Source organism: Mucor velutinosus (assembly GCF_035048745.1).
Source record: "Mucor velutinosus strain NIH1002 chromosome Unknown tig00001553, whole genome shotgun sequence".
Taxonomy (NCBI): domain Eukaryota; kingdom Fungi; phylum Mucoromycota; class Mucoromycetes; order Mucorales; family Mucoraceae; genus Mucor; species Mucor velutinosus.
The window spans coordinates 1,479,545-1,502,357 of record NW_027041930.1 but is presented as its reverse complement, the minus strand read 5'-3'; the positions used below and the strand labels follow the sequence as shown (position 1 = coordinate 1,502,357).

General features: G+C 39.6%; 9 protein-coding genes across 9 annotated transcripts; 3 read left to right on the top strand and 6 right to left on the bottom strand.

The window, feature by feature from the left end:
• Positions 1 to 2,130: 2,130 nt before the first annotated feature.
• On the top strand, positions 2,131 to 3,113 carry ATC70_007849 (uncharacterized protein; the record flags this gene model as incomplete). The annotated part of the gene is made up of 3 exons (XM_064827106.1): positions 2,131 to 2,244; positions 2,297 to 2,503; positions 2,565 to 3,113. The coding sequence occupies 3 exons, from the start codon at positions 2,131 to 2,133 to the stop codon at positions 3,111 to 3,113; spliced, it is 870 nt and encodes a 289-aa protein (XP_064676163.1).
• A 561-nt stretch (positions 3,114 to 3,674) lies between these two features.
• Positions 3,675 to 5,156, bottom strand: ATC70_007848 (uncharacterized protein; the record flags this gene model as incomplete). The annotated part of the gene is made up of 4 exons (XM_064827105.1): positions 3,675 to 3,866; positions 3,915 to 4,895; positions 4,955 to 5,014; positions 5,076 to 5,156. The coding sequence occupies 4 exons, from the start codon at positions 5,154 to 5,156 to the stop codon at positions 3,675 to 3,677; spliced, it is 1,314 nt and encodes a 437-aa protein (XP_064676162.1).
• Positions 5,157 to 5,391: 235 nt separating this feature from the next.
• Positions 5,392 to 7,453, bottom strand: ATC70_007847 (uncharacterized protein; the record flags this gene model as incomplete). Its single annotated transcript, XM_064827104.1, has 11 exons — positions 5,392 to 5,442; positions 5,493 to 5,578; positions 5,714 to 5,795; positions 5,855 to 6,378; positions 6,444 to 6,541; positions 6,594 to 6,707; positions 6,772 to 6,867; positions 6,918 to 6,991; positions 7,052 to 7,311; positions 7,371 to 7,395; positions 7,451 to 7,453. The coding sequence occupies 11 exons, from the start codon at positions 7,451 to 7,453 to the stop codon at positions 5,392 to 5,394; spliced, it is 1,413 nt and encodes a 470-aa protein (XP_064676161.1).
• A 667-nt stretch (positions 7,454 to 8,120) lies between these two features.
• ATC70_007846 (uncharacterized protein) lies at positions 8,121 to 8,832 on the top strand (the record flags this gene model as incomplete). Its single annotated transcript, XM_064827103.1, has 6 exons — positions 8,121 to 8,159; positions 8,216 to 8,309; positions 8,373 to 8,402; positions 8,467 to 8,567; positions 8,626 to 8,701; positions 8,756 to 8,832. 6 exons carry the CDS (start codon positions 8,121 to 8,123, stop codon positions 8,830 to 8,832), a joined length of 417 nt encoding a protein of 138 aa, XP_064676160.1.
• Positions 8,833 to 9,014: 182 nt separating this feature from the next.
• On the top strand, positions 9,015 to 11,161 carry ATC70_007845 (uncharacterized protein; the record flags this gene model as incomplete). The annotated part of the gene is made up of 7 exons (XM_064827102.1): positions 9,015 to 9,236; positions 9,297 to 9,352; positions 9,521 to 9,755; positions 9,823 to 10,019; positions 10,111 to 10,348; positions 10,426 to 10,650; positions 10,715 to 11,161. The coding sequence occupies 7 exons, from the start codon at positions 9,015 to 9,017 to the stop codon at positions 11,159 to 11,161; spliced, it is 1,620 nt and encodes a 539-aa protein (XP_064676159.1).
• An 89-nt stretch (positions 11,162 to 11,250) lies between these two features.
• Positions 11,251 to 11,917, bottom strand: ATC70_007844 (uncharacterized protein; the record flags this gene model as incomplete). Its single annotated transcript, XM_064827101.1, has 2 exons — positions 11,251 to 11,679; positions 11,738 to 11,917. The coding sequence occupies 2 exons, from the start codon at positions 11,915 to 11,917 to the stop codon at positions 11,251 to 11,253; spliced, it is 609 nt and encodes a 202-aa protein (XP_064676158.1).
• Positions 11,918 to 15,677: 3,760 nt separating this feature from the next.
• On the bottom strand, positions 15,678 to 17,548 carry ATC70_007843 (uncharacterized protein; the record flags this gene model as incomplete). Its single annotated transcript, XM_064827100.1, has 3 exons — positions 15,678 to 16,613; positions 16,667 to 17,102; positions 17,163 to 17,548. 3 exons carry the CDS (start codon positions 17,546 to 17,548, stop codon positions 15,678 to 15,680), a joined length of 1,758 nt encoding a protein of 585 aa, XP_064676157.1.
• Positions 17,549 to 18,092: 544 nt separating this feature from the next.
• On the bottom strand, positions 18,093 to 19,952 carry ATC70_007842 (uncharacterized protein; the record flags this gene model as incomplete). Its single annotated transcript, XM_064827099.1, has 6 exons — positions 18,093 to 18,266; positions 18,331 to 18,387; positions 18,462 to 18,910; positions 19,027 to 19,485; positions 19,543 to 19,845; positions 19,907 to 19,952. 6 exons carry the CDS (start codon positions 19,950 to 19,952, stop codon positions 18,093 to 18,095), a joined length of 1,488 nt encoding a protein of 495 aa, XP_064676156.1.
• Positions 19,953 to 20,854: 902 nt separating this feature from the next.
• On the bottom strand, positions 20,855 to 22,579 carry ATC70_007841 (uncharacterized protein; the record flags this gene model as incomplete). The annotated part of the gene is made up of 6 exons (XM_064827098.1): positions 20,855 to 21,091; positions 21,225 to 21,323; positions 21,396 to 21,545; positions 21,610 to 21,711; positions 21,781 to 22,349; positions 22,417 to 22,579. 6 exons carry the CDS (start codon positions 22,577 to 22,579, stop codon positions 20,855 to 20,857), a joined length of 1,320 nt encoding a protein of 439 aa, XP_064676155.1.
• Between the last annotated feature and the right edge of the window lie 234 nt (positions 22,580 to 22,813).

The following is a 22,813-nucleotide window of genomic DNA, read 5'->3' as shown; positions in this document are numbered from 1 at the left end:
AATAAGATGACGACATAGAGCTGGTCATAAGTCAATACAGGACTTGTGTAAGCTCTACAGCGACTTTTTTTTTGAGATATTGTCATTGCAAAAGACACCTTCATGGGGCTGAGCTACCCCAAAAAAAAGAATTTGGGCTAAGCAATTGTCCTTTCGATTCCATGATCCCCATTTAATCAGCATCGCAATCAGCATTGTCATCAACAACAGAAAAGGCATTTAGGTCAGCCAGCAGCGAGCCGCCGCCAAAACTCATTCAAACTCAGATTACTCTTTTCTGCTCAAGATTGGACAGATATTGTCTATTTTCGACTTCTTTAATCTACTTTGCGATGTTTGACTATATAATCTGTAATAATCACCCTATGCTTCCTAATGTATTCTTAAAGTACTTTTCAAGGCGCTTCCAATGGTGCTAATTGTAATAAATGTTTTGACTGAAATTATTGAGTAATTTGGTTAAATATGAAATGAGGTTTTTAGCGAAAATAGCCATATTTTGCATATGAACACCTCATAATAATAATTTCAGAGGTTGCTTCGGCTCGAGAGAAACATTTTGATTTGATATATACCATAGTAAAAGTCTTTATTTTCAAGGTGAAAAATGCGATCGTTTGATTTTCGAAGAAAACCATGAGGTACTACTCATGCTTTTTGGTCGAATTTTGGTCATATTTTTTTTGTTTTACCCAAAAAGTTGAGCAAAGGTGTCAGGAAGTTACTACTACTCAAGTACAATTGTTTGGCATTATTCCGGTGGCTCACAGTGGCCTACATGTTAAGGTATGAAGGCTTGAAAGCTGTCAAATTTGGTTATGTATTGCTTTCTAGAGTTTATTTACACGGCATGAATTACATCTTTGGTAGCCGCAATCTACTGGAAAGGCAGTTCTGTAGTTTGAGCAATTTTTAATTCGAATAGGAGGCATATTGATTTTGGTAAAGCTGATTCATGCAAATTTTGATGCGCTATGTGGTTGGTAAGCTTGTTAACAATGGAAATGAAACCCCCCTATAAATCAATGCTATCAAGTGTTAAATTAGACGCGTTATGTTCTTCCCCCCCCCCAAACACCCCTCCCCAATGCCGGCTTCAATCACCTTGTACGGTACTCGATTCTTTTAATTTTTGAAAGGATATGAATGTTTTACAGTGTATATATAGTGAAGATGTTGAATGCCGTAGCTTATTGCATGAACAAAATAAAAAAAACCCCCCTTTTCGCATCAAGCAAGAAAAGCCTTGTAGAAATCTTGGACAATGATACGATTTCATCCAGAGAGGAAAATATGGTTTGTTATTATTCAATGATGCGTAGTCATTTACGTTTACCGTACTCAGAGGAACATTTGGGTGAACCGCTTCTGGTAATGGCACAATGGTCATGATGATGATTGCGATTAGGTCACTAGACAGTGAAACGTCAATGAAAAGACGTATTCCCATTGTTTATTTAATGAGCCAACACACACACACACACACTGTACCACACTATGCAAGGATAAACAATGACAAAAAATGAGGGGGAGAAACGTACATTACAACACATGCAGTGCACAGCAAGGTATGATGGAGAAGAATGAGATGCCATGTTGAACGTAATTGGAGGCTATTATTCATGCCAGTTGCTACTACAGGAACGACATGATCAATCTTGCTCATGAATTACAAGAAACAGAGCATTCCTAGTCATTAGATTCATGACTACCTGCCCAAACTTGGCCAAACTCGTTCTCAATGAAGCATATGACAGATGCTCATTGTACGGTTGCAAAAAGTGAACTCTGAAGGAATATTAGGGGAGTTGCTTTAGAATTGCTATATCATGGACTTGACCTTTACCCATGTCGAGTCTTCTATAGGTGCTTTACGTGAAAATCATGCCAGAAATCAGACATGTAGCTCTACAGTCATATGTTATGTTTTTTTTCCCATCCACCAAGATGATAATTTATAATCTTTTATCATTCCGCTTCCAAATAGGGCATTCAACAGCCTTTGGATGAAATCTTATCTATCTGTTTCTGGTCTAAAAAAAAAGCGATAAAGATCTTGGAAAAAAACTTTCTTTTTACTTGCTCTTTTTTTTCCGGCTACATTTCATACAACACATCTCCTTTTTTTTTATGTTGCGTAACTTGAGCAGAACCATCAAATTCAACAAGAATCAAGTTCGTGCTTTTCATGATTGCCCAGCAAATGCTATTCAACCATTACGACTGTTATTAATCGGCTGTCCCGTAAGTAATATTCGCAAGACATCTAAGCAGTAGTGATTCACACTAGCATTAGGGCTCTGGAAAGGGAACACAGTCTAGTAGATTGGAAAAGAACTTTGGTGTTGCTCATTTATCCAGTGGTGATTTGCTTAGAAAAAACATTACAGAACAAACGGCCTTGGGACAACAAGCTCAACAATATGTCACAGATGGCAAGTTGGTCCCAGATGACTTGCTCATCTCCCTGATTGATTCTGAACTACTAAATGTTGGCAACACAGTAAGTAGAGTGCAATGCAGCCGTATAATGGCCCTCATTGTCTAATGATATTTCACTTTAGAACTGGCTCTTGGATGGATTTCCTAGAACGATTCATCAAGCAGAGGCCTTGGATGCTACATTGAACAAATTAATGCAGCCATTGAATTTGGTCATTAATTTACAAGTGCCCGAGGATGTCATTTTGCAGCGAATCATGGATCGTTGGATCCACATCCCTTCTGGTAGAGTCTACAATCTATCCTACAACCCACCTCGTGTACCTGGTTTAGATGATGTTACAGGTGAGCCATTGTCAAAGAGACCAGATGACACGCCTGAGGTGTTCAAGGTGCGTCTTGATCAACACCACGCTATGGCTACTCCTTTATTGGATCATTATCATGATGTCGTTGTGAATGTCAAGGGAAATACAAGTGATGAGATCTATCCCCAGATCGAAAGCGAAATCGTCAATCGCCTTGGTGTCTTGCCAGGCTCCATGCCAGAGGCCTTTTCCATTGCTTCTTTGAGACAAAGATTTCAACAAACGGCAACAGCGGCGGCGATGACATTTGTTGATGCGAATGAAGAAGAAGTTGAAGAGATGGCCATTGGTGCTAGTAATTAAGTAGCCATCTTTTATATTTATTTATATATATATATAATCCTTTTACGTTTGTACATATAGCCCGTAGCTTATATGTCATTTTTCTTTTTCTTGTTTACCCTCGCTACACAATCGTGCACAAAACTTGTCTATAAAATCATCATGTTAGCGCCCTACTATATATACACAAAAACCTTTTTTTTATGCATTATCAGGATAGAACTACCAAGGGGTCCAAACAAATAATGCTTACTAAACAATAATAATAAAAAAAAAAGGGATAAAAATCAAACCTTTTGCAATGGCTTTGTCAGAGAGCGTAAAAGACAATGTCAAGAGAAATGAGATCTACTAGTAAATAAAACTTTTATTCTGTTTCCTCAATACAGGGCACATAGTGTGAAAACGTCCTGTTGTGGCACAATATAAACTTGTCTAATGCACAGAATAATGTGATTTAATGATGGGTGGCCTTTTTTCAATATGAAAAATCTAAAGCATGCATGAAACGACAGAGGAGATGTAGAGAATATTAAAAAAGATTACTATAAATACAGTGAATAATGTGAACCAGACGGCCTCTTATTGCTTAGCAAGACTACTAGCAGGAGTAAAGGCTGTTGCACCAGAGCCACTCGCATCAGATTCACCAGATGCAGTAATACGTCTGTTTGCATCCACCAGAATTTGTGTTTCATGCTCATCCAAGTCAGATACAGCGGATACTCGAAGAAGACAGGGAAGACAGCAGCCGGAGCAGCATAAAAAGAAAGACTACAGACAATGTTAGTATAAAGTCTATTTGGTATACGAAACACTTACAAAGACTATAAATAATGGCACAAACACATTGGACATTTTTATAAATAGATATCCATCTAATCTTCTTGCAATCAACCCAACCAAAGCGTAGAACAAGATACCGACAATGACAAACGCTACTGCTCCTGCCAATACTGTCACTTTACCTTGATGTGCAACATCGGGCTGAGGCATTCTTGAATACACTCGATAACGATACACCAGCTCCAGAGCCCACTTTAGGCCCACAAGATACTGCGGAATAAACACGATACCCCAGGAGCATTGGATGACTTGATCAATACGCAGAGGAATTAGCAAAAACAAGGAAAACCGCAATGCACTGAGCCAGAACTGCTTGAACAAAAATGACGGCATTCTGCTTGACTCGTTCAAGGATCTCAATGCTAAGCAGCCCACAAGTGCTTTGGTGCAATTGACACAAAATTGGATCCCTTCATATACAAAATAAGGGATAAACACCTGGCATGCTGTCCACATTACCTTGCCATCCAGTCGTATCACAATAAATATCTGAAATAATAGTGCCAGTATAAAGTTTAGCATAAAAATAGAATGCTTGGCTATTTTCATATGTCGATTGTGCTGCTGGGGTCGTTGGTTGGTATGCTCTTCCTTGTCTCTCGGATCCATAGCGCTGTTCTCTTGGTCGTCTTGCCTGTCCTTGTGCTTTAGCATGTATTGAATGATGCTGTAGAATGCAAACAGGTTGAGAATCCAGGCTGGGATCCACACTACGGACCATGACCACAAAACAAGCTCATCGATACGCACCGTCAGAAAAGCAAAAAAGAGGATTGCCAATGAGAATAACAAAGAGATTGACATCAATAGGGTGCACAGCATCGACTCTACTTGTGGATCGAACAGAGGACTCACGACGGTGTCCATCATCTGTAAGCCGAGCTCTCCATATTTATCGTACACTCTTCTCTTTTGTTCGTCTCCAAGCACTTCATACGCGTGGCTGATTTCTTTAAACTAACAAGGACTGTGTTATGATACAACATGTTGACAGATGGGGGCATGCTATACGTTACTTGATCTGCGCTGTTGGGGTTTTTGTCAGGGTGGTATCGTAATGCCAATTTTCGATAGGCCTAGCGTAGTTGGAAGATGTCAATGACCCGAGCAATTTGATAAGTCCATGATGTGCTATACTTTTTTGATCTCGTCAGCAGTGGCTGATTTAGATATACCCAATGTCTCGTAAAGGTTTGTCGTTGTATCTGCGGTTTCCATCAAATAAAATAGAATTAAAAAAAAAAATGAGCTGAATCGAGAAGAAAAGGAAAAAATAAACCACCAAACTTTCTACAGATAAAATAGCCAGAATTGAACAAAGCCTCATCAACATGATCCAGAAAGTAATGTGTTTATTGTTATGGCTGCTGCATTATGCATTTGAACTCAGTGCCTGTATAATGATGCGGCAGCCATGTTACATACGACATATGGAAACGCACCTCCTTAACAATTAATCGACAATGAACTTTTGTTCCAATACAGCAAATTCCTCGTAAAATGCCTAGTAATGTACATTAGATGATGCCCTGCAAGCACATGCCCAAGACTTACTCTTAACAAATCAATGCCATGCTTCACATCATCAGTGCCACCCGTCTCACGAATAGAGTGCATACTCAATTGAGGATTACCGATATCTACAGTCGAAGAATTAATCAGCATAACAAATATCCACAGCATTTTTCGCCTGTATAGAGCTTCCCCCTCCCAGCTTTTCCCTCCCCCTTTTTCTCCCCCCCCCTTCAATTTTAATATGTATGTATATACTTTACCAACTGTACGGAGGCCAAGCTTAGCACTCAACATGGGACCGATAGTAGAGCCACAGCTGGAATCATTACGCACAACAAATTCCTTGAGTGTTAAATGTGAGTCAATCAACATGTCAAACCATACGAATTGCAAATCGGTACCTGGATAGGGATTTGGTGCTTCTTTGCTAATTCTTTCAATACCAAACTTGTAATGGCAGTAGTGGCATAACGTTGGTTGGCATTGATCTTGATAACGGTACCCTTGTGCATTTCAGGACGATGGTTCTCTTCGTGCTTATCAGCATAGTTGGGGTTGATGGCGTGTGCCATATCCGCACTCACCAAGATACTCTTGTGAATAGCCTCTTCAAAAGCTGTTGAAGAAACATCCTTGACGGCATCAAGGACATGTGTATTGGCCAAACGTTGAAGAGTGACAGGCAAGAGATTGGAATCAGCGCCGTGAGCTGTCATGGATCCAACTTCTTCATTATCAAACAAAGCGGCAATACGGATGTTGCTATCGTTTTCAATGTCCTTGGCTTGTGTCAATGCAATGATGGAGCAGTAGGACATCTCGAGGTTATCAAGGCGAGGAGAAAAGATGAATTCGTTGCAAGCACCACCAATAACGGATTTTTGAGTGTCGTACACAGCCAGTTCGAAATCACGAATTTGGTGAGCTATATTGAAAGGTCAAGAGCAAGATGAGCAATCATAGAGTGGATGAAGGAGGGCATCAACATACGCTTAATGTTCATTTCATCAGCCAAGATCCTGATCAATAAAGGATGATGGTTTGCCTCGGCTTCAACGCCTTCAGTAGCTTCAATGCCAGATAATTGGCTATATACATATGTTAGTGCTCTATGATCCATGCACATCTCACTCAACTTACGCCTTGGCAGCAGTGGCAAGAATGGGAGCCAGCTGGGTCTCCTTGTTGAATGCAAAACTGTCATTAGCTGTGCGATCCAAGTGAATGGCAAGAGTGGGGATACGCAAAATAGGTCTGTTTGATTGTATCATTGAGTGCTGCTGGAGCATGTAAGTCATTTCTGATTTCACGCTTTTACCTGTCAACCTTGACCAACGTGTGCTTGAAGGTGCCATCCTCCTGTTCAACAAGAACACGGCCAGCTACACTTAAATCTCTATCAAACCAAGTGTGCCTAACACATTTGTCAGAACAGAACGCTTGGCGTGCCATCCTACTACATACCAAATACCACCGCCATAAAGCTGAACTCCCACTTCCAAGTATCCAGACTTGTCCTTCTTGGAGATGGGTTTGATCTATGATAATGCCTTGAGTTTAATACAAGCTAAGGTATACGCAGATGAAATCTCTCTTACCTTGAGACAAGGAGAATCGGTGTGAGCGCCAATGATGGAGAAACCGTTTCCGGGATTGTACTTTCCACCGACTTCAAAAGCAACAATGGCAGAGCCATTACGGGTGAAAAAGTACTTGCCTTTGCGCTGAATCAAGCCATCATTCCAGCTATCGCGTTCCTTGATTTCCTTGAAACCTGCAGCCTTGAGGATCTCTGAGGCCTCAAAGGTAGCGTGGAAAGGGGAAGGGGACTTGTTGACAAACTCGATAAAGTCTTGAGCTATTTGCGTACAATGTCAGATTACCAGCTGCGTCCGGACGCTGGTTGTTGCTACAAACCTTCTTTAACTGCAGTTGGCTTGAACTGTTGAGAAACAGGGTGTTTAGTTGCAATTGATTGTATCCAAGTATCTCATTACCATAATGTGATTTACAGAACCGTGGTAAAAAAAAAAAAAAAAAAAATAAGCAAGAAAGTACAAAGCTTTTAAATAGTTGCCGCGAGCACGCGCACATGGAAGAATATGGGGTTACTTTTATCCATTTGTCAGAAATTGCCTTATCAAGTCAAATTATAAGCCGTTCAAGTTGACTATGGACATACAATGGACACAAGATGAGGAAACGCGTACTTGGATGGTACAAAAAACCACTGAATTCCTAGTAAAATGTATCAGTAAATGTTGAAAAACACGATACATCACTTGAAAGATCACTAGAATCAATCATCGCGCAAGATATCTGAAATGCTGGCCAAATCACTCAGATATACGCAGCAACATAAAACCGAATAACGTATACCGAGATCTACAACTATTGGCCTACTTTATTCTGAAGCTCTAATCGCGCCTATAGATTTGTAGCTGGTAGCTTTATATCAGTTGTTCCTGTGCAATATGTTGCAGCGGGGTGGAAACAGCATTTTCTTGATAGAGGTAGCACACAGATGCTATGCTTCACGCAAGCGAGAACCTAGAGCGACTCAAATGCTCAATGAAGTTTGCTGAGCTTCAAGAATTCACTCCAACCTCAAAATTTTATTCAACTCTGGGGCTCTCTGCTTGTCTAAAATACACAATTAAATACAATATGGACCGGTTAACACAATTACAGGATGCTATCGATGCTGTAAGAGAATGCCAGATAAAGTTCCCTGCACTAGTCATGTCTAAACTGCTGAATAGATGGCAAGGATGTTCACAAACAGTATATATTACGTGCACGAAAAGTCGGGCATGGCAGAACTCAACAAAGGCATACCCGTTGCTCAACCAAAAAGTACAACAACTCGACCATCGCATCATTCACCATTATACTGACGCTGTTCTTTATACTATTTAGTACAAGCAGACAAGCCAGAAGTGTTTCAAGGTACTAGATTGCAAAGATGCGCTAGAAAAAAAAAAAAAAAAGCTTGACATTGAATCATGAATAGACAATATGAAAGAGCTGGCGTCAGATTTAGTGAAAAAAGCCAAAGAAATCGATGCGCTCATAGAAGTTTTACCAGGAGTACAACAAACCGAAGAAGAGCAGGCATGATGACTCGACTTTATGACATTTGGAACACGATTATTTATGCGTTTGTTGATAGATCAATCTCTTGAAATCACTTGAAGAAGAAAATCGAATTGCAAATGAAGAATATGAAGCTGCAGTGAAAGAGATGGGTAAGGATTGTCATGTGAACATGTGCTACTAGCTTCATTGACACATTTCACCAGAACTTGTAAAGCAGCAGATAAACCAATCTTTACGAGCAATAGCGGATGAGCAAAGCCAATCTATGGAGGAAGATTAGATTCTTGTTTTTGCAAGTCAGTTGTTCGTTATTTCCCGTTAAAGCAACTTACATAAAGATAGATGTGGTATAAATCAATGCCTTTTTTTTTTTTTTTTTTTTTTTTCGCTTGTGTGTTTCTCTTTTTCTTTTTCTTTTTTCTCACCAAAAAAAAACATCACCATATTTTCTTTTGATTCGTCATGACAGACAAAGATAATAGCTTACATATACCAAACCTACATCCCGACCATCGAGGATCATCACCAGAAGGATCACCAAGCCAAGCAGCTGGCTATTTCCAGGATCCAGACGCTCAACTGAGCCAATCGTTTAAAGATCGTATTGAGACGTTTGTTGGCTCCTACTCGAGGACTTCCATGATGCACATGGCTGAAAACGTAATGGTTTCCGAAGGAGGAATGGTGAGTTTTGCATTGTATTCTAGTGAAATCAAACTGTAAACATATGGCAAATTATTGTAGACTGACGAAGAGGATGATTTTGATGCCACTTCTGCGCACTCAAGCTATTTACCCAGGTATGTATTGTGATCCCTATAATAGAATAAGTCCCCTTCTTGCTTCATCCCTCAACCCCCCCCCCCCTTCCTTTTCATGATTGTGCAACACAAATCCGTCCCACTTGGTATCATAGAAAACAAAAAGCGGATTCTCAATAGTAACCTTATTGGATGATATACCTCTAGATACCAAAATCAATCTACATCAAGGCGTAACTCGGAGGGGACTCTTCATGAACGAACGCCATTATTGTTCCCATCACTTCAGAAAGTGGATACCTGTGCAAGTATCATGACAGTAGCTGACAGCTACCCACAGCAGCATGTGATGGCAAAGAAATCTTCTTTTTTGCAGAGCATTTTCAATTCAATCAACATCCTGATTGGTGTTGGTATCCTGGCTTTACCGTTGGGTTTCAAGGTATGGTATATTCCTCGGGTATCAAAAAGATGGCAGGACATGGCGTATTTACAAGCTGTGCAATTAGAATGCTGGATGGGCCATTGGTCTCGTTGTATTCGCCTTTTGTTTTGGTCTTACCAATTACACTGCTAAATTGCTAGCCAAGTGTCTAGACGCTGATCCCGAAAGTCGAACATACGGTGATATGGGCTCGTTGGCTTTTGGCGTCAGGGGCAGAGTATTCATCTCGTTCCTGTTCCTTACAGAATTAATTACCTGCAGGTATGTGATCTCATTGCTCATTATTCATTGCAATCATCATACAACAACAGAAACAAGAAACTGATGCTTGAATTTTAAAAAAAAATACTAGTGTTGCACTGGTTGTCTTATTGAGCGATGGTATCGAAAGCTTATTTCCAGGACACGATCCCCTCTTTATTCGCTGTATTTCCTTTCTGATACTGACACCTACTTTGTTTATACCCATTCGCCATCTTTCGTATACAAGTTTGCTCGGTATACTCAGTATCTTTAGCTTGCTGGCAGTCATCTTGTATGATGGCTTATCAAAGCCGCATGCCCCTGGAAGTCTACATGAAATGGCAGCAGTAACGTATCATCTCCTTCAAGAACCTTATTTAGTAATCTGTATGCTTGTTTGTTCACACACCTCTGTATTTCCTAGGATGCCTCTGTATTGCCTGAGGATTGGATGGCCGTTCCAATGAGCTTTGGATTAATTATGGCGGGCTTTGCTGGCCATGCTGTCTTCCCAACCATCTATAGAGATATGGAATCACCAAAAGAGTATAAAAAGATGGTCAACTGTACCTATATTGTAACGGCCCTTGTGTACATGACGGTTGCAGCAAGTGGATATGCCATGTTTGGATCTGCAACAATGCAAGAGGTACAGTTATATAGCCGTGAGAGATATTTATCGAGTACAAATTTATAACCAAATACCCATCTAGATTACACAAAATCTTGTTACAATTCCAGAATATAATCAAACGTTGAACAGACTGGCTGTCTGGCTTATAGCCCTGAATCCAATTGCAAAGTACGGCTTAACCTTAAATCCCGTGGTATTGAGCTGGCAAATAGGATTAACAAGCAATCCTGCTATTGATGATTGGCTTAACAGAGGTGCTTGGAGAAAGCCTGCCGTAAAATCTCTAGGCGTCGTTCTGACATCTGCATTCATTGTTGTGTTGGCTGTGCTCTTGCCCAACTTTGATCAGATCATGTCATTGTTGGGAGCCCTCTTCTCATTTGTTATTTCTGGCATATTCCCATTGATGTGCCATTTGAAATTATTTAAGCGTACCATGTCTGCAAAAGAAACTGCATTAACTTATATTTTGTTATTCCTAGCATCTTCCTTGGCTATCATGGGTACCGTTAGAAGCTTCTTCTAGATTTGCCCTTTTCTCTCCCTTATTGCCTTTCACCTCATCTCTCTCTCACAATAAATCATTGAGATGCTAAAAAAGTACAGTTTATTAAATTATTGATTTATCCAGTTGTTTAATTCGTCAAATGTGTTTAAATCATTGGGAGTGGCAGTGTTATTAGTGTTGACATCTGGAGTGTGCGCTGATGCTGCTGCCGTGGAGGTATTAGTTGATGTAGAGCTGTGAATAGGTTGGGAGGTAAATACAGATTGTAAAGGTGCAGGTTGTTCTAATGATAATGATGCTTGATCCATGTGTATCAAGTTAGGTTGAGAAGTTTGTTGTTGCTGTTGCTGTTGCTGTTGCTGCTGAACGCTTTGCAGTTTGTTGTAAAGCTCCTGCTGGAATCTATCTCGAAACATGGGTGATATGGTCATCAGCAGATTTTCCATGCTTTCAAAGGGTGCTTCAAGGTGTGCTTGAACAGTATGCGCGGTGGACAGTGCAGGGTCTACATTACAAAGGGGAGAGCAGGATGTAACCTACCGATCGAGCGTCAATCCTCATTGTGTTTTGCCATTGATATATACGCTGTCCTACCTTGTATCCTTGATCAGTAACTTCTAATACAATCATCACACCTTCCAATAGTGTAAGGTCAAGACGCCCGATTCCATTCACTTCATCCCTGACAAAAACAGTAGCCGACCCAGGTACAATACCGTAGTCAAACTCTCTTGTGATGGCGTCCAATTCTGCGCTAAGCGAGCCAAGTCTCATCTCTTTACTGTGCTCTTATTATTGTATGATGGAGGAAGGAAAATTACCAAATTACAAGGAAAAAAATGTGACCAAATGGTCGTTAATGTGACTCGACCCAAACATTGCTGTTAGTTGCAGTGAGGTTCCTTTATCTAATAAGCAGCTTTGTGTAGCCTTTGATTCAGAGATCTTGACAGTTAAATGTAATTTGATTCGGAGGCGAGTTCATTGTATTCATTTGGCTTGCCTGTACCAGCGTTAGCAAATGCCGAAATAATGCAAACGCAATCCTCGAATTCCAAAATATCTTATGATTGACTTTGCATGTATCAGAGAGTATGCGATGAGCCTTAGTCTTTATTAGAATATGGTCAAGAATTACAATGAACGGGCCAACTAAGAAAAGTGAAGCCCCTGGTCTATGTTTGGCACAGCTTTCGTATTGGCTAACATTGCCACTTGTCTTTATTGTATCGCACTCAACCTGTATTGCGTTACCAATGAATACAATTATCTTCGTATTCAAATATATATAGGCCCTATTGATGCTTGTAGCCAACTGACACTGGTCGCTCCTCATAATTAATTGTAGGCAGTATATGCTCTGCTATGCTTATAACTGGTACAGGAAATACTGTAATAATATCATCCTCTGCAACATAGAATCAAATGCCAATAACAGCCTGTCAAGTTCAGCCCTTGTTGACATTGTCTCTCGACCCTTAGTTCACAAGAGCGTACTTTTTTTTTTTTGCATCTACTACTTTATAATAGGATGCTATAGTTTTGTTAGTCAAACATCAAGCAGGGACGAATCTTTCGACATAGTATACAACCATGCCGTACTGAAGCCAGTACTTACCAACATGAATAATCCAGAAAGAGAAGCATCGCAGGTGTCGAAACAAGGTCTTTTTTGTAGAACAAACAAAGGGAAACAAAATTCAATTAATACAGAAGTTAGGTTGACCTGGCAGCTGATTAAAGAAGAGCGTCCAAACATTGTTCTTTTTTTATATTGGTTTCGTTGCACTTTCTTCGCCTAATTATTTGACAACCAATGTAGCAACTGAAAATACGTTCATATGCTTAGAAAACCCTAAGAGTGGGTATGTAACGGTCCTAATATAAAGGCTCTCGCACCAGCATAGAGCTAGGAATAGCCGTTCCTCATCTTTCGGAAATTGCGCAACATACCAGGTTTAAACGTTTGCCACATTACAACAAAGCAAGATATAACCAAGCGGTTTTCAGTAAAGCGGTTTTCAGTAAAGCGGTTTTCAGTAAAGCGTTTTCCAACGTCTGGTCGATCAATCAATGGTGCGTGATACCTTGTACTTAACAGGTTGTTATATAAGACTCATTCTCAAAATTGGCCTATTTCGAAAATCCTCTATTTCTCTGCAATAAGCCATCCAACCACAAATTCAATTACACCATTGTCTTCTTCTCAAAACCAGTTCATCGGAACATACTACTCAAAATGCGAAAGCTTCCATATTCCAGAGCTGTATTCGGAGTGATTAAAGGCTCGAAAATATACAAACTTTTGTGCATCCAGGGTCTGATGTGGTGAGGCAAGCTACAGCACTCCACAGACATAAAATAAATGTGAATTTATGTCCAACTAAGCGTATTTAGCTGGAAACTAGATGACGGAAAGCGGAAAGGCCAAAATTAGAACCCAAGCAACAAGACATCTTTATGCTAGGAACATATATATAGCTCCAATTGGAAATCTTATTATAATCAAACAAAGCAAGCTACAACTGTCTAGTCTTTAAAATAAGATTTTCCGTCATGTCAAGTATCTACTGATAACTTGAAACTAGCAAGTTAATATGGCCTTTATCGTACGCTCCGATTTTTAAGATGCTCGGTCAAATACATACTTGTGTGATGTACACTTATGTAACGTCAACGGAGCTTCAATTTCTATTGTTCTGAATGATGATCCATAGGATTTCAAAACCTATCGACCTTAAAAGTACGTGTTTCTTGATAGTAAGTACCCCTTCAGACTTATATAAAACTCGTAGAGAGTTCAAAGGAAAATACAATGGTATTTATATCAAGTCTCTGATGTACATTGTTCACCTAATATTTGGTACGATTGTTTTTGCAATTTTTTTGACTGTTTTCTAAAGATTAATCAGTATCTGTTATCAAAACATTTTGTTAAGCATTACTAAACGTTGTAGACCAAAAAAATTCCTATCGAATGAGCTATTGCTTGAAGTTTTGGCATAATTATTTCATGAAAAATTGACAATATGGTCCTGACCAAAAAATCGTCGCCAGATTTTTTGCTTGCTATCACAGGCAGATTTTGAAGAAAAATCCATGATTTTGCACGATACCCTGTTTTGGCCGTATCTCGACAAATGCTCATCAGATCCGCACAAAACAAAGGCCATTCGATAGCTCTACGTTATATCTATCATTATGTGAGAGCTTTAGGTATCAGATGTATCTTCCCTTTATGAATTTGCTCAAAATCTTATATTTCATGAGCTACAAGCAGGGGATAATCAAAACTTTTTTTTATTTATCTATAATAACCATATTATCGTATAGAGAATTGAAAAAGAAACAGAAGCTATTATGCTTGAAGCTCTTGTTTACTTAGTAAAATCCAGAGGTATGGCCCTTTGAAAATCGGTCATCTGGAACATGTTCCGTCATTACTCATCCACATTACCATCAATAACCTCACATTAAACACGCCTTAATCAAAAAATGTACTCTCTACAACTTTCACTACACATACATCCCACATTTATATAATAGTTTAAAAAGTTCTATTAGTAGCATATACTCATATTTAATCATTTTCTAAAATCTCCATTTTCTCAACAACCATTCTACCTACGCAAATTTGGTTTGCAACATCGTATTCTAGCCAAAATCGGGGTCGTAAATTAATCAAAACTCCGAAATCGGTGTTGTAAAATGATTGTAGCCATTTCTTTTTTTGGGAGTTTTTATTTGGTCTGTGCTGATGGGCTGTTTAGGTTATTTTAAGAAAAGTTCAGATTGCCGTTATGTAAGTAATATTCTCTTTGAGAGGCATCTTTTTCTCTTGTATGATGGGATAGACTGTTAGGAGACGTCAACAACGGCTTCGTGCACTGAGCTATGAGAAGATTAAGTGTTGACTGTTGTTGGACATAAAATGCTGCCTTCTTGGTGCAAGAATCTTGAATTTGCAACTCTTTGCTTTCTTTCAGGAATATCAAGTTGTAAGTCTGTCTTGTAGGGTTGGTCAGAAATTTTTGCTCTACAGGGTATTGCATGTATGCCTCAGCTCAATGGTTGTGTATTCCGTCATTGACCATAACTTTACGTACCTCATTTGACATTTCCTCCATGAAAAATATGCAGAAGTTGACACGAGTAATGAAGAGTACCACAGTTGAAAAAGACTTGGCTTTTCTAATAAAAGTTAATAATCGCCACCTAGCCTATATTTTGTGAAGGAGGAAGCTGTTTTGCGTTTTCTCAGATGTGTGTAAGGCAAGTATGCTGGCATCGCACTTGTCAAAAGGGTAAAAAGGCCGAATTGAAGCAAGATTTGTAAATATATTTCTATCATCGTCTGAAATCTTACTTGTAAGATAACAATTCTTAGGTAGGCATTATATATTCCTTATATTATACATTCTATACATAAAAGAAAAAAAAAGACCTGTGCGTATCATTATAATACAAAAAAAAACAAGTTTATTTACTAGTTAGATATCACATATTCACAAAAAAAAAGAGAAACAAAAGAATACTATTTAGGGGCGCTTCCAGTAACTTCCAAATTACTAACATCTGCTTCTGATGTTGATGTCTTTGGTGGTACTGCTGCTGGTGTTGTTGACATTTCTGTTGTTGCTGTAGCCGCATTCTCTACCACAGTGGCACTATCAGTTTTGACTTGTTGTTGCAAAGTAGACGATAATTGTGTCGCTAGTTGCGGAGGCAGCTGTGCAATCGCTTGAGGTAATAATTGTGCTATAGAAGGTGGTAATGGATATTGCACAGGGTCCAGCAAATGCTGTCTTATTGTATTTTGCAGTTGTAGTTGTAGTTGTGCTTGAGCCTCTTGCTGTTGTTGCTTATGTTCAGGGGATACTTTTGTTGCTGATGCCTCTGATACCTCCGTTGAGATGTTATTTGATGTTTTAATAGATGCCGTCGTAGAGGAAGGGGGAGCAGCAGATGATAAGGGTTCAATCTGTGAAGTCGATGTATCGATTGATTCCTTCTGCAACGGGGATGCTGTCACTGGTGGTATCACAGTAGCCGGTTGGCCAGCATCTGGCATACTCTTATTTGTTTTAGTTGCTTCTTTGGTTGTAACTGTAGACATGGCAGTATCATCCTCGACATTGGTGGTGGCAACCTCCACGGCTGAGCCTGCTGTTTCCTCTTCCTCTTCTTCTTGGGGATCTTCTGAGTCTAACTTACTGTAATGGTGTTCCTTTTTTATCTTTTTCCGCGCGCTTTCTGCTGTGTCAGATTTATGTGCTTGTGCTGTCGCTTGCGATGATGATGACGAAGAAAGAGGAGCACCCGCTCTCTTATTACGTTTATAAACGCCATTCGTAAATTGGGTTTCAGCATTAGAGTCGATTGTCCAAAAAGCACCTTTGCCAGGTTCAGCATCACCTCGCGGCACTTTAACGAATGCTTTGTTGAGAGACAAATTATGCCGAATGGAGTTCTGGATAACAAACTGGTTAATTACAAAATGTTGTTTTGTAGGTCATCACTTACCTGCCAGCCATTCTGTGCCATTTGATAATAAGGGTAATTTGTAGTAATGTAATTGTAGATGCCATTCAAGGTCATTCGCTTGTCGCTGGAAGAGTTTATAGCTTGTGCAATCAATGAAGCGTAAGAATACGGTGGTTTGATATCTCTGTTGTTGTAAGGGTTGGCAGTCTCTGATGTTTCACTGTGGTGATCATTGTCGTCTTGTATTGAATTATCATCTCTATTATAGTCGTCATGCGCTGATGAAGAGGTTGATGTGTGGTTTTCCGTTGACTGTATGTTTGTCATTACTTTTTCTAGTTGATGTGGGGTCGATATGTATCCAAAATCGTCAATGTTGTGCTTTGGCGCATTATTACTTTTATTCGCGCTGTTATCAGGCTCTTTCTTGGGTAGTAAAAACACAAATGCCATTTCGCCAATCTGTATCTTGGTCCTATTATGCAAAGCGTCAGTTCACGCATGTACAAAATGACACATTTCAAAAATACTCTACTTGTTTTCTAGCGGCACAGTAACACCTCTTTCAACAAAACGTTCATTCACAAATGCACCGTTCTTGCCAAATACCATCAATTCAAATCGCTGCGATGAAAAGTTGTAAAAGAGTCGGGCATGTTGTCTGGAGACAGATTTGGTATTGCCTAATGGTATGTCCACGTTGTTGGGATTGGACACCTTTCTACCTAGAGATACTTGAAGTGTACGCATGTAGTAGCATAAATCTTCGCCTTCTAATTTCGCATATGCCTGAACTGATCCTGAGTCGATTGAGGCAACTATTGGCCCCTGAAGCGAGTTGTTGTCTTTGGATGCTGCAGGTGTTACTACGAGCTCAGAAACTGCTGAGGGTGTTGCAGTAGCTGTATCAAAAGAAGTCATGTATAATGTGTTCAAGTTGTATAGATTGCTTTAATGTCCAATGCTTGTCAACTACAGGCACATGTATTCGATTATCCAGTCGTTTTTGCCCCCGTAAGGTTTGCTCCTGTTGTATGTACTGTATATATGCACGAATTCAGTAATATACAGAAGAAACTATTGCAGGGTTGCTAATTAAATGCTGTAGTACCTGTAATAGGGATACAAGGGGAGAAGGGAGGACTAGATGGCTCTAAATTGGAAAGAGAGAATGTGGGATTCCGTGGCTTTTTTAATGGCATGATCCCTGGCAACCCAAATGCATGTAAAACTTGAATCAAGGCCGGCGTATTTGACTATACCCGGTCCGGGAAGCGAAAGATGTGCCTTGAAATGATGGCATGAATGCGTTTCAGGTTCTTCATTTTGGGACACCTGCTCTGATCTATTGGTCTCACATCGCTCAATTTTGAAGCTTCAATTAGCTCTACTAGTAAAAGTATTCTAAGCGCTTATAATAAATAGATGTTTATTGAATCCATATGATACAAGTTTCATTTTCATTTTACAATTTAGATGAAAGGCCTCTAGGTTGCATTCTTTCATAAGAGGCATTTGCCAAATGATCGACAGGATTAGCAACAAAATGATCCTTGATGTTTCGAATATCAACCATTTCAGGCTTGATGTCTTCAATACGAGTGACACCCATCAAACGCATGACCATCTCAAACTCATGCTAATATCATTTCAACGTTAGCTTCATCAAACAAGAGAGCTGTCTCATCCAACCATCAACATACCTGGAACAACTCCAACAGCTTTTCAACACCCTCAACACCATAAGCAGACATGGCGTACTACAAAAACAAAAAACGGGTAATCATTCATAAGTGTAAGTCTGTTTGCATGCGCATGTTATCGAAACACTTACCAAAAATGGACGCCCGATTCCAACACCTTTAGCACCAAGTGCAATGGCTTTAAAGATATCACTACCACGACGGACACCGCCATCGATATAAACTTCAAACCCTTTATCCAAGCCTTCTCGCTTCAAGGCCTCCATGGTCTCTGCCAAGATTTCAATAGAAGAAGGTGCAAAATCAAGTTGTCTACCACCGTGATTGGACAAGACAACACCTTGACATCCGTGCTTTGCAGCCAGAACAGCATCTTCAGGAGTTTGAATACCCTTGATAAGGATTGGCATTTTTGTAATAGATTTAAACCAAGCAACATCATCCCAACAGAGGGATGGATCAATGAAGCTACTGATAGCACGAGCAGCACCTTCATCTCGATTGACTTTTGTGGCATTACGAGCAATTTCATCGGGATCTTCTTGGGAATACTTTTGTCTCATATCTTTCTCACGACGACCTGTAAAACAGCACAAGGATTTAGTACATCACACACACACACACACACACACACACACACTTGCGGAAAATTTCCCTATTATTTTTTCCCCACATTTTTGTGTAATGAACCCTTACCTAATTGAGGAGCATCTGCTGTGATAAAGAGGCCTTTCATTCCCCTGGATTCAGCATGGCGAACAAACTTCTCGGATACCTCGCGATTGCCATTGACATACAGTTGAAGCCATTGCGTCTGACCAGGAGCGGCTGCATCGACAATCTCATCAAATGAACAAGAAGCTAATGTAGGAATCATTTGGATGATATTTCGATTTTTAGCAGCTTTTGTCAAGACAACCTCACCCTCAGGATGGCCCAGTTTACCAAGCGCAGTAGCAGTGATATATAAAGGCAGCGATGTGCGAGAACCAAGCATGGTGGTAGAGGCATCTACATTTTTGACATTGACCATGACGCGAGGGCGAAGCCAGATACGATGAAAGGCGTTGTGGTTTTCTCTCATGGAGATCTCATCATCGGCACCAGAAGAGTAGTAGGCCCAAGCATCAGGTTTTAAGACTGATTTGGCAACAGCTGGAAGAAAATAAAGTTAGGGTGATGTGAAAAAAAACAAGCAATCTTTGCCCTTACTTTCAAAATCAAACGAGTTGTACATCTCATCTATTCTAGGCATCTTCTCTCGAGCTAATCTAATCTTCTTGTCCTCTTCAGTTTCGACCTTGGGAATCTTGGAAAGGGCTTCTGCATCAATGGATCCCATACACACTTCAGGAGCAAGGAAACGCTGAATGATATCAGGAGGATGAATGGGCTCAAATGCACTGGTGGCATCTTTACCAGCGTACTTTAAGATAATCTTTTGTCCTCCAGGATGTTCAGGAAGAAAGTTGGTTAGATCATAGACTTTGCCATGAATAATGACCCAAATGTCATCTATTTATAGGAGGAAAATGGATCAGCTAGTGTGCTGCTTATTTTACAGTGCTAAACCTACCTTTAGTGTTGTGTTTGGCTACTTCCTGAGGCGAGATGACGCTCATGTTTATTGGTAATGATAAAGAGTTGGGAATAAAAAAGATGAGAACGAGAGAGAGAGAGAGAGAGAGAGAGAAAAGAGAAAAAGAGAAACTAGTGGGGTAAAATATATGATTGATTTTTCCTTTACAATTTTCTTAATACAGAATCTTTCTAAACTTTAAATCAGTTCAGTTTCATTCCCGAACGTCTCCGGGATATTGCACTATCTTGTGTATTATTCACATCCCAAAAAATCTCCTTTTAGTGATGTACAATAGCATCCTTATCAATGGGATGATAATACATTTAATATGATCTGATGTCTGGTTTTCATGGGAACTGATAGTAAATGGCAGCAGTGGCAGCAATGCAATATTCAATGAGCGCCTCTCTCTCCACCACCCCTTTTTCTTGATCATAGTGTCTATAGATGAGATTTCATAAGGGAATTCGTTATGATTTTCCTAAAACAACACAGTAAAATAGCAGCAGGTACATGTTTGCTAGCTGTTGGTATCAAAAGATGTCGCAGAGATTGATTTGATTGTCTAGAGAAATCTTGCGAATGTCCAATGTTCATTTGTGCAACATATTCTGGATAATGGAAACAGATCGCTGCCCTATGACATGCTAATGGTAGACTTGATGATTTGATATAGAAACGGTGCATATATATATATATATATATAAATATATAAATAAATATATATATATATATTTATTTTTTTGGTAAATGGAATGGCTGTGGAAAAAGAGAGTGAAAAAAAAAAAGTGTTGTGTTGTTGTTTATATTGTTGTTGAGAGAAGAGGAGGAAAAAAAGGGGGGGGGGTATGCTATCAATTAAATGAGAGATTAAAGAGAAGGTGTCATGTTGAGGAAAGTGAAGAAGAAACAGTAAAACGAATATAAAATAGTATTATTAATTTAGGCAGTAGAAGTGACAGCAAGGTTTGGATCTATCGAGTTATCCAACACCAATTGAACATCATCCACTACTGTCAAATCTTCCAAAAAGGCAACCAGATCAGTTAATTCGGTATCATGAGGGTCGTTGAACCATGTCGAAACAGGGACTGCATTGGATGTATGGAATATGTAGCTAGCTGGCGAGTTATCGAGGATCAATGTCGATGCGAGATTTCTTCCCAGTTGTGACAAATCCTAATTTAAGGAGAATTTCATAATTAGTCAAATTGCTCCATCTCTCTCTCTCTCTCTCTCTCTCTCTCTGTCCATCTATCTATGCTTCGTTCTTTCACTCTCACTCTCTTTCGCGCTCTTTTTATCTCCTTACCTTGACATAAGTCCCTTTATGATTAAAACATGATTCTCTGAATAATCGATGCTTAACCACTCTATGAATATCCAACATATCCAAAACTGGATCAGCGTACTAAGTGTGTGTGTGTGTGTGTGTGTGTGTTAGCTTTTGTAAAGTCTAATAAAATATATATACAAAATATACCTTGGCCAAACTAGCAGTGAATACTACAATTTCATATTTTTCGCCCATTTTGCGCATAAACTCATCCACACCAGGTCGTTTCAACACATAGACGTTATGATATTGGTTGTCGATTTCCACAGGCACAATAAAATCAGGATTTGGGATAATCTATTTTGAGATGATGAGAAGATTTTGACTCCTTTTATGTTTCTACAATGAATGCCACATTTACCTTGAACGAACTATGAACCAGCGTTTCATCGAGATCAAGCACAAGACACTTTCTTTCCTTGTCTTCACTGGCTAATGGAGGTAATAACCAAACAACAGGGCCCTATCATTTTCCATACACATGTATATAAGTATCCAAGCATGTACAACGCACACGTCAATGACAACTTACCACGGGAGAGGTTTGAGGAGGAAGCGAAATGGGAGAGGTCGAAGATTCATCAAGATCAGGATCAGTTGTATTTGTATTATTATTAATATTATTATAATTAGTAGGTGTAGTAGGTGTAGGTGTGGATGTCTTTACAGCGGCAGCAGCAGTGGAATCAGCAGGAAGTGTTGGATGATTAGATAGATTGTCTAATTCTGTTGGATTGGTAATGATTGGAGGAACTGGAATAACTTTATTGTTACTACTTTCAACTGCATTCGAGGATGTCTTTTCTTTTGTTTGTTGAGAGCTAGCACGACTATTTCTATTGGCATGTTTCTTTTGTTGCGAGAGAGATGATGATTTATCGCTGTTATCGAGAAAAGAACCTGCGCCTACAGTACAACATAACAACAAGGACAAGAATCCGCCCTTTTGAAATGGCTTGACTGAGCCCGTACCGCCGCCATTGTTTCCAGCATTTCTGCTCGTTGCAGTTGATGAAGGTCTATTGCCGTGATTGTTGTTGTTACTCTCAGCAGGTAAAGGAGACTTGACGTATTCGGGATCTACTTGCTTTTTGCCTTTTTCTAATATAAATTTAGTTATTTATTTTGTCCTACATCTCTCTTTTAAAAATTTTATACGAAATAGTACCTTTCTTTGCTTGCTGCTGCTGAGAGGGTTGCTGCTGCTGCTGCTGTTGCTGCTGCTGTTGAGGAGCCACTTGGGCATTTGTGGTTGTGGTGCCAGAGGGACTCACATTTTTTGCTTCTTCCGAACTCACCGTGGTCGTGGTTGCTGTCTCTGTTTGCGACATGTTTCTCTATTGACGATGCTGCTGCTGCTGTTACAGTAGTTGTTGCTGTTGCAATCGTGTTTTGATGAAAAAAAAAAAGGGTGTATGGAGTTCCTTGATTTTCAAATATGAAAGAAAAAAAGTTTCCTCGTTATAAATAGAGCAAGATCCTATGACAAATTCTCAAGATGTATCTCTTTCTCTACGTATCTGGCACAAGAGAGATAGGATGACGAATAAGATGCAAGGGAAAGA